General features: G+C 42.5%; 1 protein-coding gene across 1 annotated transcript in view; it reads left to right on the forward strand.

Annotated features, from left to right (window-relative positions):
• KIT (KIT proto-oncogene, receptor tyrosine kinase) overlaps positions 1 to 16,020 on the forward strand; it is a 55,479-nt gene that overhangs the window by 23,468 nt on the left and 15,991 nt on the right. The window contains exons 4-8 of the mRNA XM_072861986.1: positions 3,052 to 3,188; positions 5,890 to 6,049; positions 8,891 to 9,080; positions 9,790 to 9,905; positions 15,241 to 15,355. Coding sequence (XP_072718087.1) covers positions 3,052 to 3,188; positions 5,890 to 6,049; positions 8,891 to 9,080; positions 9,790 to 9,905; positions 15,241 to 15,355 — 718 coding nt within the window. The remainder of the gene's footprint in view (positions 1 to 3,051; positions 3,189 to 5,889; positions 6,050 to 8,890; positions 9,081 to 9,789; positions 9,906 to 15,240; positions 15,356 to 16,020) is intronic.

Consider the following 16,020-nt stretch of genomic DNA (forward strand, 5'->3'; position numbering starts at 1 on the left):
AAGGTGGAGATTTGAGTGCCTGACTCACAAGTCTGATACCCACAAGTGACAGCAGGAGGAACTGATTGCTGGCATTGAAGAAGAGGGATTCAGTGGAGAGGCAGAGCTTGGGGCAGCAGAGGGCCCTTGTTTGTCTCCATCTTCATGAGTGAGGATGGTCACAACAGCAGCCATGTGCCCAGATCAAGATGAGGAGTGCGTTGTGGCTGAGCTGCCAGATGCACCACTTAGCTCTGCAAACCTGTTGATGACGCCCGACTACCTTTGACCTTCATGCGCCCTTGTGCCCTAGGGTTGGGTGGTTAAGTGGGTTTGGGAAGGAGGAGAAGCCCGACACCTGCGTGTGCAGTACCTTCCAGACTGGTTTTGTCTGGGCAATTCAGAGCCTAGGGTTACCCCGTGTGTCGTTAATCCGCTGTATAAATAGCCAGGAGAAGTGGAGGGAGCGGTTCAGCAAACTGAGCTGGCTTGGCATTCCTCAGGGGCAAGTAAATGAGTTGATGCTCCGTGTAGCTCTGAGGCTCTGCGAATGAAGTAACCCCTCGCTGCAGCTGAGAGCGCGTCTCCGCTAAGGCGCGTGCGCGATGCAGAGGCTGCAGCGAGGTCTGGGGAGGGAGCATCCCCGTCCGTGCACGTGCGTAGGTTGTGCACCGGGAGTTTCTCTTGGCTGCAAGTGCGTTTCTGTTCACGCGGCCGAGGTGTCCCGTTGGGGTTTTTTGCTGTTGAAAGGAGAGGGTAGGGTCTGCGTTGGCTGGCTTTGTGCTTTCAGAGGCATCCAGCCGCCAGCGATGCCGTGCTGGGGGTGCTGCCCAGGCTGCTGGAGGAGGGGGTGCACGGCTCGGGCCAGCGGGCTGGTGTGCTTCCTCCCGCTGCCTGTTTTGTGCCAGGCGCTAGGAGCTGAGGCCAGGCCACCACCAGCATCTCCATCTCCCCTCGTGCTGGTGAAGTAGGGCTGCCCTGCGGTGTGATGAGGGGACACGTTGATGTTTGCTCCATGGCTGGGGCTGTGTGACCTGCCCAGGTCTGTGTGACCCACCCAGTGCTATGTTCCTTGATGGTCAGGCAGGGGATGGGCAGCGGAGGCCATCTCAAGTGTGTGGTTTGCAAATTGAAGCAGTCTTTTTCCTGGTGATTTGGAAACTCTGATATAGTGAATTTTAATGAATACTAAATTTCAATTAATGAGAAGAGAACAAAAGTTTAATCAGTACAGGCATCTCTGGCATTCTCCTTTGATGACAAAAATCAAGTCCGTTCTTGCTGTCTCTGTTGTTTGTTCTGTAACAAGGGTTTTTTTCAATTGTTTTTTCAGTGATGACCAAAGAAAGGAAGCAGTCGATTGACATAACTGACATTTCTCTGACATAGGAGAGTGCAAGTTGTAGTATTGGACTATTTCATTTTTTTACGGGATAAAAGTCTGTACTTGCTTGATACAGCAGTGACTTCAGATGGGAGGGTGCTGACCTGGCATTCTTGCCAGCAGCCCACTGATGGTGGGCAGCCTTGGTGGCCTGTGGGACCTGGGCACTCTGCCCACGTTCTCCATCTGGGAGAAAGCGTGCACTAAGTGGAAGCATCTGCTGAAGGTCATCAGCAGTGAAGCAGCATTGTCATCCTCAGTGTTGTAATTACTGTGCTGTAGCATTCGATCCTTGTGGAGTTCACCAGGTAAAACTCCTACCTTCTCCTTGGTTGAAGACTTAAGTGTGTTGGAGACCCTTTGGTGGGCATTGTTTTTGTAATCATAACCGTGGCGCTCAGACCCCCAGGCTTGAGCTTCTCGTGCAGAAAGCCAGAAGAGGCATCCATGAAACAGGGAGCTGTGCAGGCGTACTCAGACACACACCAGCCCTGCTACGATAGCACAGGGAGTGTTTATGTCCAGCTCTTCTCAAAACAATGAGGGGCTTTATGGCCTTACGGCTTTTTTTTGGTTGTCTGTAGATGTTGCTGGCGGGTGAGAACACAGCATGCCTTCTGCACCGGCTTCCTCCTGTCTCTTGGGTACTGCTGAATGCCGGGGAGGGATTTTTATGTGAGCCTTTATATCTGAAGAGAGCAAACATGTTTCTTTGTTCTCTTCTGTAGAACATGAGGAAAACATTATTGTTAAAGTATGAATGGCTGAAAAGCATGGCGTTTTCCTAAGTTTCGTATAATTTACCTAAGACAACTACAAAGCCTGTGTCAGAGGCAGGAAGAGGGTCTGGAAGGCCTTATCTGATATATGTTGCATTCACGGTTTGAAAGTGAGTCTTCCTGCATAAAAGCCCTAGTGGGAAGTTCACTGGTGTCCCATAAATGAGGAGAATTTGAAGAAAGGATGAAGAAAACAGAAAAACAAACTGTGGAGAGAACGGAGGAAGAGATGAAGAGTTTTGCAGAGCTGAGACACATAGTCCTCAAATATACTTGACTGTTGACAAAAGACACCCCGAAGCAGAACAGGGGTACAGCTAGCCCACGGCTGCTTGTAACCACTTACCTCTTGGGTGACAAACTTGTCCATGGTCTTGGCTCCAGCCACCTCTGTGAACACTCACCGTGAGCAGAGGTTGTGGTGCCTTCAGAGGTGGGTGTACTGAAGTCCTTGAGCCATACCTTCCTAGGCTGTCCATCAGGGGCTTTTCAGGGATCTGTCGGACAGTACTTCGTGTCAGCTGTAGTAATTTGTTATTAAAAGTTGCAGTTAATTCTAGGCTGCGGTGCTTCAGTGGCTGATCCTCACCATGTTTTTGGTTACGAAGTGCAACTTTTTAATCGCTGTCATAGAATGAATCGTCTCATTGACGGTTCAGCATCATTCAAGTTTCTTTGTGCAAGTTGCTAAGCTCTAACAAGTATTATCTAACTTTAAGTGTAATTCAAAGGGAGATTGAAGCAGAAATGTGCTTGACAACAAGGAACGACTGTGCAATATGTTAAAGAAATTTGAATATCTCTCGGAGGCCTGAAATTTTATTGGAAAGTTAATGACTGTTGATTTTTATCCCCCCTTGGAAGCTCTGAAACTAATGAAAAGTAATGCACTTCTAAATTGTTTTCCAGTTCACAAAACTCTTCCCGTCATCACTTTATCCAAAAGCTATGAGCTTCTGAAAGAAGGGGAAGAATTTGAAGTTACATGTGTAATCACGGATGTGGATAGCACTGTACAAACTAGTTGGATTTCTCACAAAAATGGGGTGAGTTCCTTTAACTGTATCATGTATGCCTCAGCACAGTACACAAACTCTCTGTAGACATTCACGTACTTGGATACCTGATGCTATATTGGTTTGGATTTGTTGCATTTCCAAAGGTCCTGCATCCCACAGACTGGTGAGGGGCCAGCAACAACTGTCCCGTGCCCATGCGGAGGCTGCGAGGAAAAGCAGCCACACAGGCTTCTCTTCCCAAACAGAAGTTAAAGTTAGGCTCTTCAATGTGAAGTTTAGGTGACCTCTGTTGGGCTGCCTAAATACGGAAGCACAGAGTACCTACACATCACATTGCAATCAATAGGAACTGCAAATATCAACACATGGACTGCAAATTGCATATTCTAGTCGTTATCATTAACAGTAAAATACCTGCTAATTAGCATGGGATTGTATGTGACAGGAATAGTAGTAAGCATTTGCAGGAATGATTAATTCATTTAAATTACATGGTGTGCCTCACTAACTGGGAAACTTCTGAAAAATGAATCAGTGAACTGGCTCCTGTCTGTAGTGATAGATGGAGTTACTGCCTGGCATCACCAAATTAAATTATTGGCAAGCTAAGTGCTCCAGGAGAGTTCGTTACCAGCAGTGCAGCTATTCTGCAGACGGGGACAGAGGGATCCCCTCCCCTGGTCAGCCAGCATGTGGCCAGCTCTGCCTTTGAAACGAGCAGCAGGCACTGGGTTGTTTTTAAGGACACTTCTTGGTCTTCTGGGTACACCCTGAAATTTAAATGAATTAAAAGACCTTGCAAAGACCTGTTAGTAACTCCTGCCGTATATGTTCCCATGCTAATTGGCTGATCTTTTACTGCTAATGGTAGTGACCAGAATACGTAATTCGTGGTCCACGTGTGTATGGAAAAAAAGGCTTCTGTGATGCTGTGATGTTTGGATAAATCACATCTCCTTGGGCAGACAGCGAACAGGAGACCCGTTCCTTGGGGCTGGGTATGCCGTGCTTAGCTAATCTGCCGGCTCTGGCAGAGCTGCTCCTACTAAGTGCTCGCTGCTCCAGAAATCCCACCTCGCAGCTCCAAGGGTTGAGGAGGTCTAAATGACATGAAGGTGGCATGGGACATGCAGATGGGGCTTTTGGTCCTGTGCCAAGGTCAACTAAAAGTCCTTCATCTGAGAACTTCATTTCTTCTATTGTTCCCCCCCCCTTTTCTTTGTTACAGTGTGATGACATCAGGGTCTTCCCTTAAGCTTTTGTGCTTTATCACTTTTCATTTTATGAGTAAAAGTCATGAGGAAAATATTTTTGACCAAATAAGTTTGACCTTTCTGTCCTTTCTGGTAAATAGCATGGGATGCTATCTTTTAAATATTGACTATCAAATTAAATTTTGTACTGAAACAGAATACATAAAATTCATGTTTATATAGATGCAGAATTACATTTTGTCCTGAACAGGTTGAAGGAAAAAAAACCAAAACACTTCCCTTGTATGACTGAAGTTATCACCACTTTTGAAAATTAGGAGACTTGTTATAAGCAAGCACATCCATACAAACCAAACTGCTATTTGTGATTATTATAGTTCAGGAGGAACCAAAAATGCGTTGAGAAGATTAAATTTATCTAGAACCTCTTGGCACCTCCAAGAGTTGAAATCATTCTACTAGAAAATCACAACAAGTCCAGGTCTGCATTTGGATTAAGCAATGTAAATTTATAAGTCTTTCCAACCACACCGAGCGTTCTCACAGAAAGTAAAGTCAACACCTCAAAGCATTTATTTTTTTCTTTAGTTCCAGCACGCATACATAGGCATAGAGTCATGATATACTCAATGCTTTGGAAAGAAAATGAAGTTTCCAGTTGCCTGTAAGATTAATAAATCTGGATTGCTATGGACCGAGAAGCAGAGTGGATTCCAGAGCAAGGATGCCATGCAAAGCATGCCATGAGCAGGTCTCTCTGCAGTATGTCTGCAATGAGGAGATGCCACGGACTTGGGGCATAGAGCAACCCAGTTTAAAATGAAGCTCCAGCACCTCGAATTCTCTCTTGTCATTCACTGGGAAGCATTGCAACCGTTAGAGAGTTCAGTGATTTTTAGGCACCACTTGAGTGGTGAACCACACTTCAGAGTTGCAGTGACTTTTTACAATGGCTGCAGCTTCTCAGCGTTAAGAAAGTCAAGACCCAGTGTTCATTTTGCATCAAGTCCTACAGCTAGAAGCGTTGTTAGTGCAAATAAAACCTTCTGTCAGTTCCTCACCTTCATCAGCATTAGAAATGTTGCCAGGGTGAGCTGGGTCTGACCTTGGGCACAACACCCTTTTCTCCATGTGATTGAAATAAATGAAGAAATTAGAGTTTCAGCTGTGTGGCTAGGGCTGATCTCTGCCATTGGCCTCTCTTGGAGCAGGTGAACACACATCCACACCCACACACGCTTTCTTGCCTTACAGTGGAGCTTGAGGAGGAAAAAAATAAAGAATAAGGGGAGGGGATAGGACTTAGGAGAGGACGTTATCTCCCAAAGACAGCTGATCACACACTTGTTTTGCATGGAGAGATTCTAGTGACAGGTTTGTCGTGCTGGCTTATTATTCCGGTTTAAAGTTATGAATATTAATATAGCAAAGTTATAATTACTTCTATTTTTAATTTATCTAGGAAAGATGCTGCATACACAGTGTTTTAGATGTTAATTGTTTTTTACCGACAGATTGTTACAAGCAAAAGCAGAAATTTGGGTGATTATGGATACGAAAGGAAATTAACATTGAACATCCGTTCAGTGGGAGTTAATGATTCTGGAGAATTCACATGCCAAGCAGAAAATGCTTTTGGAAAAACCAATGCCACAGTAACCTTGAAAGCACTAGGTAAGTAGTTCTTGTAGAAATCTTAACATTTCTAAGAGCAGGAGGTGGAAAGTGAGAACACTGGGGAGCCTTCCCATCCACCTCTCTCCTTTCCCCCAAACCTCAGTGAGTAAAGTGGCTTTGTTAAAGGGTTATTGCTGACTGGTACCATATGGAATAGCTGAGGAAGCATTGTGGTGTGTATGACTACTTTAATTTCTATAACCCTTTGCATGGTATTGGAATGTGATGTTAGAACAATTGTCCAACAGTGTTTCCATCTCTCTGGTTTGTCTCATCCTTCCTGGTTTAATTTTAAATTTAATCCAGTCTTAATGAAGCAAGTAATTTACCTTTGCCTGGTACTATCCCTATGCTTAAGTAATTTGGCAGCACAAGCACAAAGCGTATCTTTAATACCTGCCTTCCAAGCACAGGAAATTCTGCTGACATCGGCGTGTCAGTGTTTTTTACGTAGCAGCTATATATGTACCTCTATTTAAAATAATGCCGTGAGGAACATTGCAGTGTGCATAGACAGCATGAAATTGTTCCAGAGTTCACCCCCGTGGTAAACCCACTGTCTGTCACTTCCACAGGTTTTGGATCGTGTCCCTTAACAGTGAGTGAACTCCCTCCCTCCTCTTGTTGAATAACAGACTCGTTTAGAGTCCGCTATATATTAACTTGGGTGACATGCAGTGCCTTTTGAATTTTAAAGCTGCTGAAACCTGCTAATTTGATAAAGCAATTAAGGACATGTTGGTATACTTAATAAGATCATTCTGAAGAAGTCTGTATAGTTAGCTGAAATCGTTTCAGTTCCTCACCGTTCAAGGGTGTAGTAACTGAGGGAAGTGTAGCCTTGGATGCTTTTTCCTTTTCAAATCTGTTTTTCTGTTGCACAGATACTCCTGCAACATTGCTTTTTTTGCTTTCCCTGGTAACTTAAAGGAGACAGACGTATTTGACCTGTGCGGGTCAGATCTTCAGCAGAGTGGCAGAGGTTTGAGTGCCCTTAACCTTGCTCCGCTATTCGAGGGGGTAGGGCTCATAATGATGGTGATGTTTTCCTCAGTTTTTTACAGGAGAGACTAAATTCATATGTAAAAGAGTGAAACAGTGTGAAGTATGAAAGAAGATCTTTTACCCAAGGGGAACAATATGAAAGCTTTTATTATAAGAGGAGGGAAGTTCTTAACTACAGAAATTCTTAGGACTACTACATATGCAAATGTGGCTTTAAAAAGGATTGACTTTGGAAGGTCTGGGGACTAAAAGAAAGCGCAGCATTATAAAAAGTAGAAAATAAAGTGACAAGTTTGTATTTAGTAAAATGCAAAGTTTGTATTTAATAAAAAATACCAGAGACAAGCTGGAATCTTTCCTTTTCGAGATACTTTCTCTCCCCACCCTTTCCAATTTGACTCCTGGATGCCTTTCACCATTCATTGTCAAACTGACTATATTTATCTGAACTGTGCCAGCTGCCAGGGTCCTGGGCAGTGGTGCATGGCATGTATTGGAGAGATCCTGGGATTGTATCAGTTTCTAAATTGCTGTAGCTTTAACATTAGCCAAAAGGTTTACAAGAAATAATGGGTATTTTTGGTAAATTTCCTAATTACTTTTTTTAACAGTTGATTTATCTAATCATAAACAGTTTCTAGAACTGTTTCAGGGACTGTTAGCACAAAATAGATTATAAAACTTTATTTGCAGACTCTTGGATCTGATTTTGAATCTAGTTTGCATAGAGGATCCTGTGTTTATGCAGAAAATAGAAAAAAGCTCTGCGAAGGAACTAAAAATCTTCAGTTTCCAGATTTAAAAGCTTTTCTCTTTTCTAATGATGGCGAGCATTTTAGAGCATACCTGCCTGCTGTGAGTTTTCTTCATCCTTTCTTCTCTGAAGCATCTGTCAAGTGCTTTGGCAGCTCCATATGCTTTCACCAAGCCCCGCTGGCTCTGGTTTTCCTGAGCTCAGGTGCCCAGCTGGCCACAGCAGTTTGATTACTAGAAAGTGGGAAGAAGCAGGGATCCGAGATTGACTTTCGTCTAAATTCAAGCTCTCTCAGTAAATGTGTTGCCTTGTAATTGCAATCTGCCTGTCAAACTGATAATTCCCATATGAATTTGTGTAATAGGACTGAAAAATTTGTCTTTTCAAAGTGAATAAGCCTGAAGCTGATGAGTTTATTAATGAAATTAAAACCACTGCAGTAAGGATGCTGCTCCACATGATATTTTGGAATGGAACTGCGCAATGATAAATGGTGTCTGCCAAATAAAAGATTAAGACCCAGCAGTAGATGAACAGAAATGCCTTAGTTTAAGACAATTGGTATCCAGGCCTGTGGACTTAGCACGTTTTTCTCTAATTACAGTTTTTAATAGCTTCATTTGTAATGTCGTTCTTAATTATACTTGACAAAGAAACCTTAAATACTCCAGTATATTGTCATAAATAATCAATTTATCTTGCTTTTTTCTTAGTGTTTCTTTTGTACCATACATTTAGTGACTCTGATTTTTGGAAAAATGTAAATACTTGAGTAGAAGCAAGCACATGCTTGCATTTTTCCAAAAGCAAATAGAGGCGATTTGTCACCAGAAGGTGGAATTATTTCTGTTAAGGCACTCAAGGCTGCTTTAAGTCCTATGCCTCATTGCTATATATAGCTAGTGGCCTTGGTTTTGGCAGGTGAACTTTGGTTCAAGTTCTGCTTTGTAGATAAGGTTTCCTGTTCCACAGTTGGATGTTTGATCACTAGATCTTGAAGTAGTCTAAGTGTGGTTAGAGTACTGACAATCTTCTAAATGGCCCTGCAATTGTTTTTCTTCTCCTCTTTTGGCCATCAGCTAAAGGATTTGTCCGTTTGTTTGCAACAATGAATACCACAATAGATATAAATGCAGGACAAAATGGAAATTTAACAGTTGAATATGAGGCATATCCAAAACCGAAGGAAGAAGTCTGGATGTACATGAATGAAACATTACAGAATTCATCAGACCATTATGTCAAGTTCAAGACTGTGGGCAATAACAGGTAATATGAATGATTGTAAGTAAGTGCTATCGATTTCACTTTGGAACAGTAAACTAGAGTCTGCTCTGGAAAGACAAAAGTGGAGATGGTGAGAAAATTGTGATTATAAAAGATCTCATAGTCCACGTGGCTTACCACAGTAACTGGTGCAAAGTCTGCTAACCTAGATTTGGAGTAGCATTGAGCTAACCACACCATCTGAGCACCAGTGGGCCACAAACGCACGACTCACCTACAAGATGCCATTCCTGCCCAATAAGCAAAAATAAGAAGGTAAAGCTCTTTGTGTGCAGAGACTCCCTCCACCACCACAGCAGAGCCCAGTGCTCTGGACAAAAGCTTATGCTTTTATCTCTGCTGTGCACTGTTCTCTCCTGAGTTCTCTCCTCTGTGGCACCTAGCATGTGTGGCCTGGGTTGTGTGGCTGGGTTCCCTCCTCAGGAGGAAAAGGAGCAGGCGGTGGTGCGTGCACGGGGTCCGAGCCTGGTGCTGAGCTGTCGCCCAGGCACACATCGGGGTGTTAGAAGTGGCAAAACTTTCGGATGCTGTAGTGCAAAGGCAGTTGTAATGCAAGATAAGAGTGTCGGCGTGGACAGCATCTGCAGAAGAAGACAGCGCGCTAACAATTCACTCCTTAGCTTCTGTGCAGCAATTGCCTGTTCACCGCAAGTTGTGAGCATCAGTAATGCTTAATTTTTTTTCTTTACAGTTATACAAGTGAACTTCACCTTACCCGATTAAAAGGAACAGAAGGAGGCATTTACACTTTTTTTGTGTCCAATTCTGATGCCAGCTCCTCTGTAACATTTAATGTCTATGTGAAAAGTAAGTCAAGTGAACAGTCTGAAATATTTCATTATCACAGTCATTGTATTTTATACAACATAATGTATGCACAAGATGTCACAGTGTGGTTCAGCATATGAGAGGCTTTCTGAAGTGAAGCACATGCTGGAAGACTATTTAAATGTCAGGATATAAAAGTGCAGAGTACTTACACAAATCCACCTACTATTCAGTGTGACCTTCCTTTCTAGCGAACATATTCCAGAGGTTACCAGAGAGCAGATAGATAGTTTATACAGGAAAAAAACTGTAGCACCTGGAAAGATGATCTCAAAAATAAGTGTGTACCATAAATATTCAATAATTTAAGGTGGAGCAGGATATACAGGGATTATAATGGGCATTTTTGGCAGCCAAGTTAAGGCATTAATTGTCTTTCATTTGTTTGAGCTGGATGCAGAGTTTGAAAGCTTGTTAGGATAATTATTGACTTGTGCCTTTTGGCATCTAAATACTTCTGTATAATAATATAGATCGCCATTGTTTTAGAGAAATCTGCATAGCTTTGCAAATATGTGTGCTGTCATCTTTGGGACATGCTTGTAAAAAAAGAGCATCGGTCTCAGTTCTGAACAGCTTTTCAAGACAAGAGCTAAATTTCAAAATGAAGTGAATGAAAACTTCAGGAAACCCTGTCCTTCTTAGCAGAGCCATCCTGTTAGAGCATTTCATGCTCTCAGCAAACAAATATTGGCAGATGCTAAAGGCCAAGCTTAAGGAAAATTAAACCAGGAGGGGACTGTGGGCAAACTGGAGAAACTAAGGCGAGGTAGAGAATGATGCCTTCAAGCCCAGCAGGAGGAACTGTATAGAAAGTGAGTGAATGTGCTGCAAATACAGTTCTGCATTGCTGCTATGCTTCCACAGCAATGTATCCTTCTCTGGGCATAGGCTTATGCAGAGGATAGTTGAGACCTGCACAAATGCACAAAATCCTAGATATTTATTTCTGAATTCTTCTCATTTATCACTGAAGGTCAACATGTGTAGCATCACTATTAGCATTGCCATGGTTTGGGTCTAGAAATGTCACTTGGGCTCCTTTCAGAATGTGGCATTTCTTCTTTCATCTGTGGATGTTGTAATTTGTATTCTTGTGCCTTTTCCATTTCCTAGCTATGATTTCTGAGACAAGGGCACTGGCGACCTCTGATGTTCTTTGCCACCATGGATGAGTGTGTGTTACAGTCACAAGGGATAATTCTGCTATTTTACAGATTAGCGGAGCAAATTGTTGAGCCAGAAGTTTAATTTCTGGGAAGGAATGGGAGAAATGGCAGATTGCCTGTGGAACTGTCAGTTGACATGAGGCTGGATGGTGTTTTCCGACTTGTGACATCATACGTGTGCTTGGAGCAAGGGACTGTTCATGGGCCTCCCTGCTCTCCCAGGCTCTGCAGGCTGTCTGGGCAGAAGAACTGAAAAATAAACCACCCCACAGTTTTGTCATCATCAGGTGTCAGTTCTGGGTGCAGAGCTCCTGTGGGTCACGGTTAGGCAACCAGACTAAGAACAGCATGGTGAAGCAGTATGGCCAAGGCAGGCGGGAGCACGGATGGCTTAGTTCTTCTGAATAGCTTGTCTGTGCAACCAGCAGCATTCAGTCTTCTCCCCTTTTGCTTCAACTACTGGTATTGTAAGATCAGCCTTGGGATGCAATGAAGATATTTAAGCTGTCTCAGCAGAGCCCAGGTTGCCATGCACAGCAGCTCTGGGTGGACCGCAGACATTGCTGAAGCAGGTGGATTTGACTCACTTGACTCAAAAAGAGTTTGCTTTGGCACTTCGACTAAGGTCCTGCAAATATTTTTTTTGTTTTGAAAAGAGGAGATGAAATAGATTGATCCTTCTAGGGGTTTGTTTTTAAGAAAAATAACCTGTTTTCAGTGGCTTGTAAAATGCTTATCATTTAGGTATGAAACACAAACTGCATGACAATATACCATATTATTTGACATAGCAGAATAGCTGCCAAAGATGAGTCATGTGTGGGTGGGTCAGATCCTGATCTAATGGTGCGTCCTGACCTGGCATTGTTGTCAGCAGGGATTTTGCTTATATTGCTGGGATGTAGCTCGTGATGTTTACACGTCTTGCTTGGGCGAGTAATCAGCAGAAAGTAATCAAACAGGTAAAACAGGATTCATAATCAGGAGAATGTCTTCACATAAACAAAAATTGATGCTGAAGCATTTGCTGAAAGACATGAAAAACCCTGTGCAGAAATACTTGCCTTGGATTTAAACACTTTTAGTAATTGCATATGCTAATCTGAAACAATACTAAATTGCTTAAAAAAAATAATGTAGTCAGTCATAGTAAATGTGACATAAAGTAAGGAAGGAAGGAGCTCTGAAATTAGGAGCCAAAAAGAAAATTACAACTTGACAAGCAGCATACTGAACTGAGTTACAATTAAGAAATTGTAGAAATCTCCAGAGTGGCAAGGTACAGTATATCTAGCAATTAGTGGAGGAATCTTCTGACTAGTATCTGAGTTCTGTGCAAAATAATACCTGGGCTTAATTATAGTCAACAAAATACTACCTATGCAGTTGGGGCTCATGCTACAAAGAGAAAACTGGACATGGTATTATAGACCAAGCTGAGCAGTTTTCCTGTCATTGGAATATACAGTGAACAAACGAGGAGTCACCGTGATATTATAAAAAGATGCATTCTGATCCAGAAAATGTGGCTCCAGGAGGAAAGCCCTCTGTCTTTGACTGCAATGACAGACAATACCTATTAAGTGTTACTTTTTAGACATTTACTTTGTCAACGATGAAGAAAAAGAAATCAGTAATAGAAAGCAATTAAATGCACAAGATTATTATACAGAGCATTGAGATAAAATAGGAGTGGTCTCCTATTAAATGGGATAAATCCTCTTCACTACATTACAGAATCAATATTAATAAAAGTGGTTAATAAACATAGTGAAATTAGAAGTTTAAGACATCCAATGACTGATTATGGAAGGCAATATGCATATACTCCAAGCAATGTAATGAAGCGTTAAGTATTTAAAGGGTTAAAGCCAAAACAGTAGGCAAAGTCTAGTCATTAAGAGCCTGTCTGATACCAGGGGTAATTAGGCAGTGAAAGTCATAAAATCTGGCACAGTAAAATGTTTTTTAAAGAAGATGCTCTGTGGTAGCTTGGCATTTGTTTGCCAAAGCCCGTCCATCTTTGCTCCAGCATCCCCTGGAGCACCTATGCTGGTGGACGTGGAAGAAGCTCTGGCTGCCAGGAAGGGGTGCAGGTGGTGATACACGCAGCCCGGGGTGATGGTGGTGGCAGCCGCCTCCATCCCCTTGGGGACGGAGCTGGGGGGGCTCTTTGCTGCCGCAAGTGAAACGCATCCCGTAATTTCTCTGAGCCGGGGAGGCTTGGGAGCACTCTGTGCTGGTGGAGAGAGGCTGATGATGCTAATCGCCACATCAAAGTGCTTCACCAGGGACGTCAGGGTAGAGCTGCTCTCACAAGGCTGCTGCAGCTCAGCTTCCCATGGCACCAGGGCTGGACCCTCACTGCTGGGCTGCTGGAGGCATTAACCCTGCCAGCCTCTTGTCTCCCTCTGCTGCTGCAGGATGAGTCCATGTGGACTTAGGGCTGTGCAGACAGGTTTTTATTGCAGTAGTTTTTTACAGCAGAAAAAGCCTGACTAACATGGGCATTTTCATTTCCCTCACTCAAAGTGTTAGATGCAGTGCAAATCTGGGACAATATTTTTTCTGGGGCTTAATGTTCATTTTCCTCTTATACTTGACTTTTCATTTCTCTCATTTCTGGAGTTACATTGCATTGTAATGTTGCCTAAAACATAGAATATAGCTAAAGAAATTGCTTGCACATGGGTAGTAAATTAGCTAATGACAATTTCACAATCCAACCATTTTGATAGGAGTTTCAGAAATGTGGCTTATGTGTATTCCATGAGCACTGAGGCTGGGTGAGATGCTGTGCGCTACCAAAAAGTTCCTCACCAAATGAGTAATGCTGAAAATCCGTCTCAACATTTTGCAACAATGTTTGGTTCTTGGTGTTTGCATAAAACACAACATGCGGATTTAGAAATGAAAGAACATTCGGTTCCTGTAACATGAGTCATGAGGAGATGCTATGTGATTGAGAATATACGTGTGCTTTATTGCCTCTAATTTAATCAGCAAGTAGAATATTCATTAAAAACTAACTCTGTGCAGTCTTTGTACGTGGATTTTATCTGAAATAAATCTGCGTTTTCCTACGGTAGTCTATAGGGCTTCACAACTTTCTAGGATATTAGAAATTAATCTTACATTTCTGTAAAGTTATATTAACTGATCATGGACTCTTAACTTGTACCTGTCAGGTGAGCAGCATCATTGGAATATAGTCTGTTTTTTTTCCCATTAACTTTTTTTTGGGGTGATTTTGCAAGGAAGCTAAGGTAGTTATGGGGAATAAGGCCTCTAATGCAAGTTTCTCCAAGAAAAACATCTTGCTGTGTTGGCAGTGCCCTTGGCTGAAGCCTATGACATTGGACTAATGACTGTAAAGTTCATCTGATTGCTCTGGTTTCCTGCCATGCTCAAAAGAGCAGCTCCCGAACCGAGTACAGGACCAGCTCTGGTGCAGGACATGGCGGGAGGCATTGGCTAGTTGCACTGCTTTCTAAACTACCAAAGGAATAATTAATTATTCTTTGGAAAGCTAATACATTCAGCCAAATATAAGCTTCCTCCACATGCAACGTTTCAGAGAGTCAGGCAGTTGGGCATTTCGGTAGTGGTATCTTAGAGGGGCGTGTGTCCTCTGTGGGGACTCTGTCTGCACGGGTTGCCTTGCAGTGTAGTTCCTTTTCTGGCTGCGGTGGTAATATTTAATACAAAGGGCAGATGTAAGAGAGATGTGGTTTGACAGATTTAGTACGCTTGTAACGGTGAAGAAACTGTCCTTTTTACAGGAGGGTAAAGTCATGCTGTGCAGGAACGGGAACTGCACTGTTGTTCCAAGCACACTCTTCTTTGGGTTGTTTAAGCTCTGGGCTTTGCTAGCTTAGGATCTTTCATCAAAACAAATACTCAGTGGAGGTCAGGTATTCTTCTGAAAGCCAGACCAAGAATTCAGTGTAAGAACTGATATTTTCACAGATGGTCAGTACTTGCAGGACACCAATTCAGACCTGGACACCCTTGAACATGCGAAGCTCTGTTCACCTGAGTAATTCCACAGACAATGATGCACACAAGTTGCTGGGGTGAAGAGCAAGTGGCAATGCAAATTCTGTGTTCTCCTAATGTGTGACTCTTGTTTTTGTTTATTGCAGCAAAACCAGAGATTCTCACTCTGGATATACTTAGCAATGGTGTTCTCCAGTGTGTAGCAGCTGGATTCCCAGCCCCTACCATATACTGGTATTTTTGCCCAGGAACTGAGCAGAGGTGAGTTAAGTAAACCCGAGTCTCCAAAGGTTATTCTAGATCCAACACACCCAATTTATAATTAAAAATTAAGAACATAAAATGACTTGGTAACAGTTATGTTCAAATGTTGCATCACTGTTTTCATCATTTTTGGCATTGCATTATGTGCAGTGGTTTGAGGGGAAGGCAGGGGTACGTTTCATTATTCCCCTTTGCGTTCCGTCCTTGAAAAGGGGAATAACCAACATTTTCTGCTGCGGAAAAGTAAAAGCCAAACTTTCTCTCTGCTGCAAGCTAGCTAAGGTTGGTACCAGTTTGGCCCCAAATGATACACGTTCTGTATGCAATTTCATAGAATGACAATCACAGAATCACTTGTGAATATGGCTGTTATCTTTTGTTTTATTGTGTAATGATAAAATTTTTCAAGACATAAAGTAATTAGATTTCTATTCACATGAAGCGTATGACAAGTAAACAAGTCCAGAGTTATTATGAATAAAACCTGATGTCTAGTTACCATGTTTCTAAAAAGATTGTAGAGTTTCACTGTGAAGTGAGCATTTGTGAAGCATGTTTCAAGGTTTTGGTTGACTTCCACCATGATTGTAGATCTCGTACTGGCAAGTCATGGGTCTTCCACCTGCGTAATTTGTTTTATACCTAAAATAATTATTTCCCTA

Source organism: Ciconia boyciana, chromosome 5, assembly GCF_034638445.1.
Source record: "Ciconia boyciana chromosome 5, ASM3463844v1, whole genome shotgun sequence".
NCBI classification, from domain to species: domain Eukaryota; kingdom Metazoa; phylum Chordata; class Aves; order Ciconiiformes; family Ciconiidae; genus Ciconia; species Ciconia boyciana.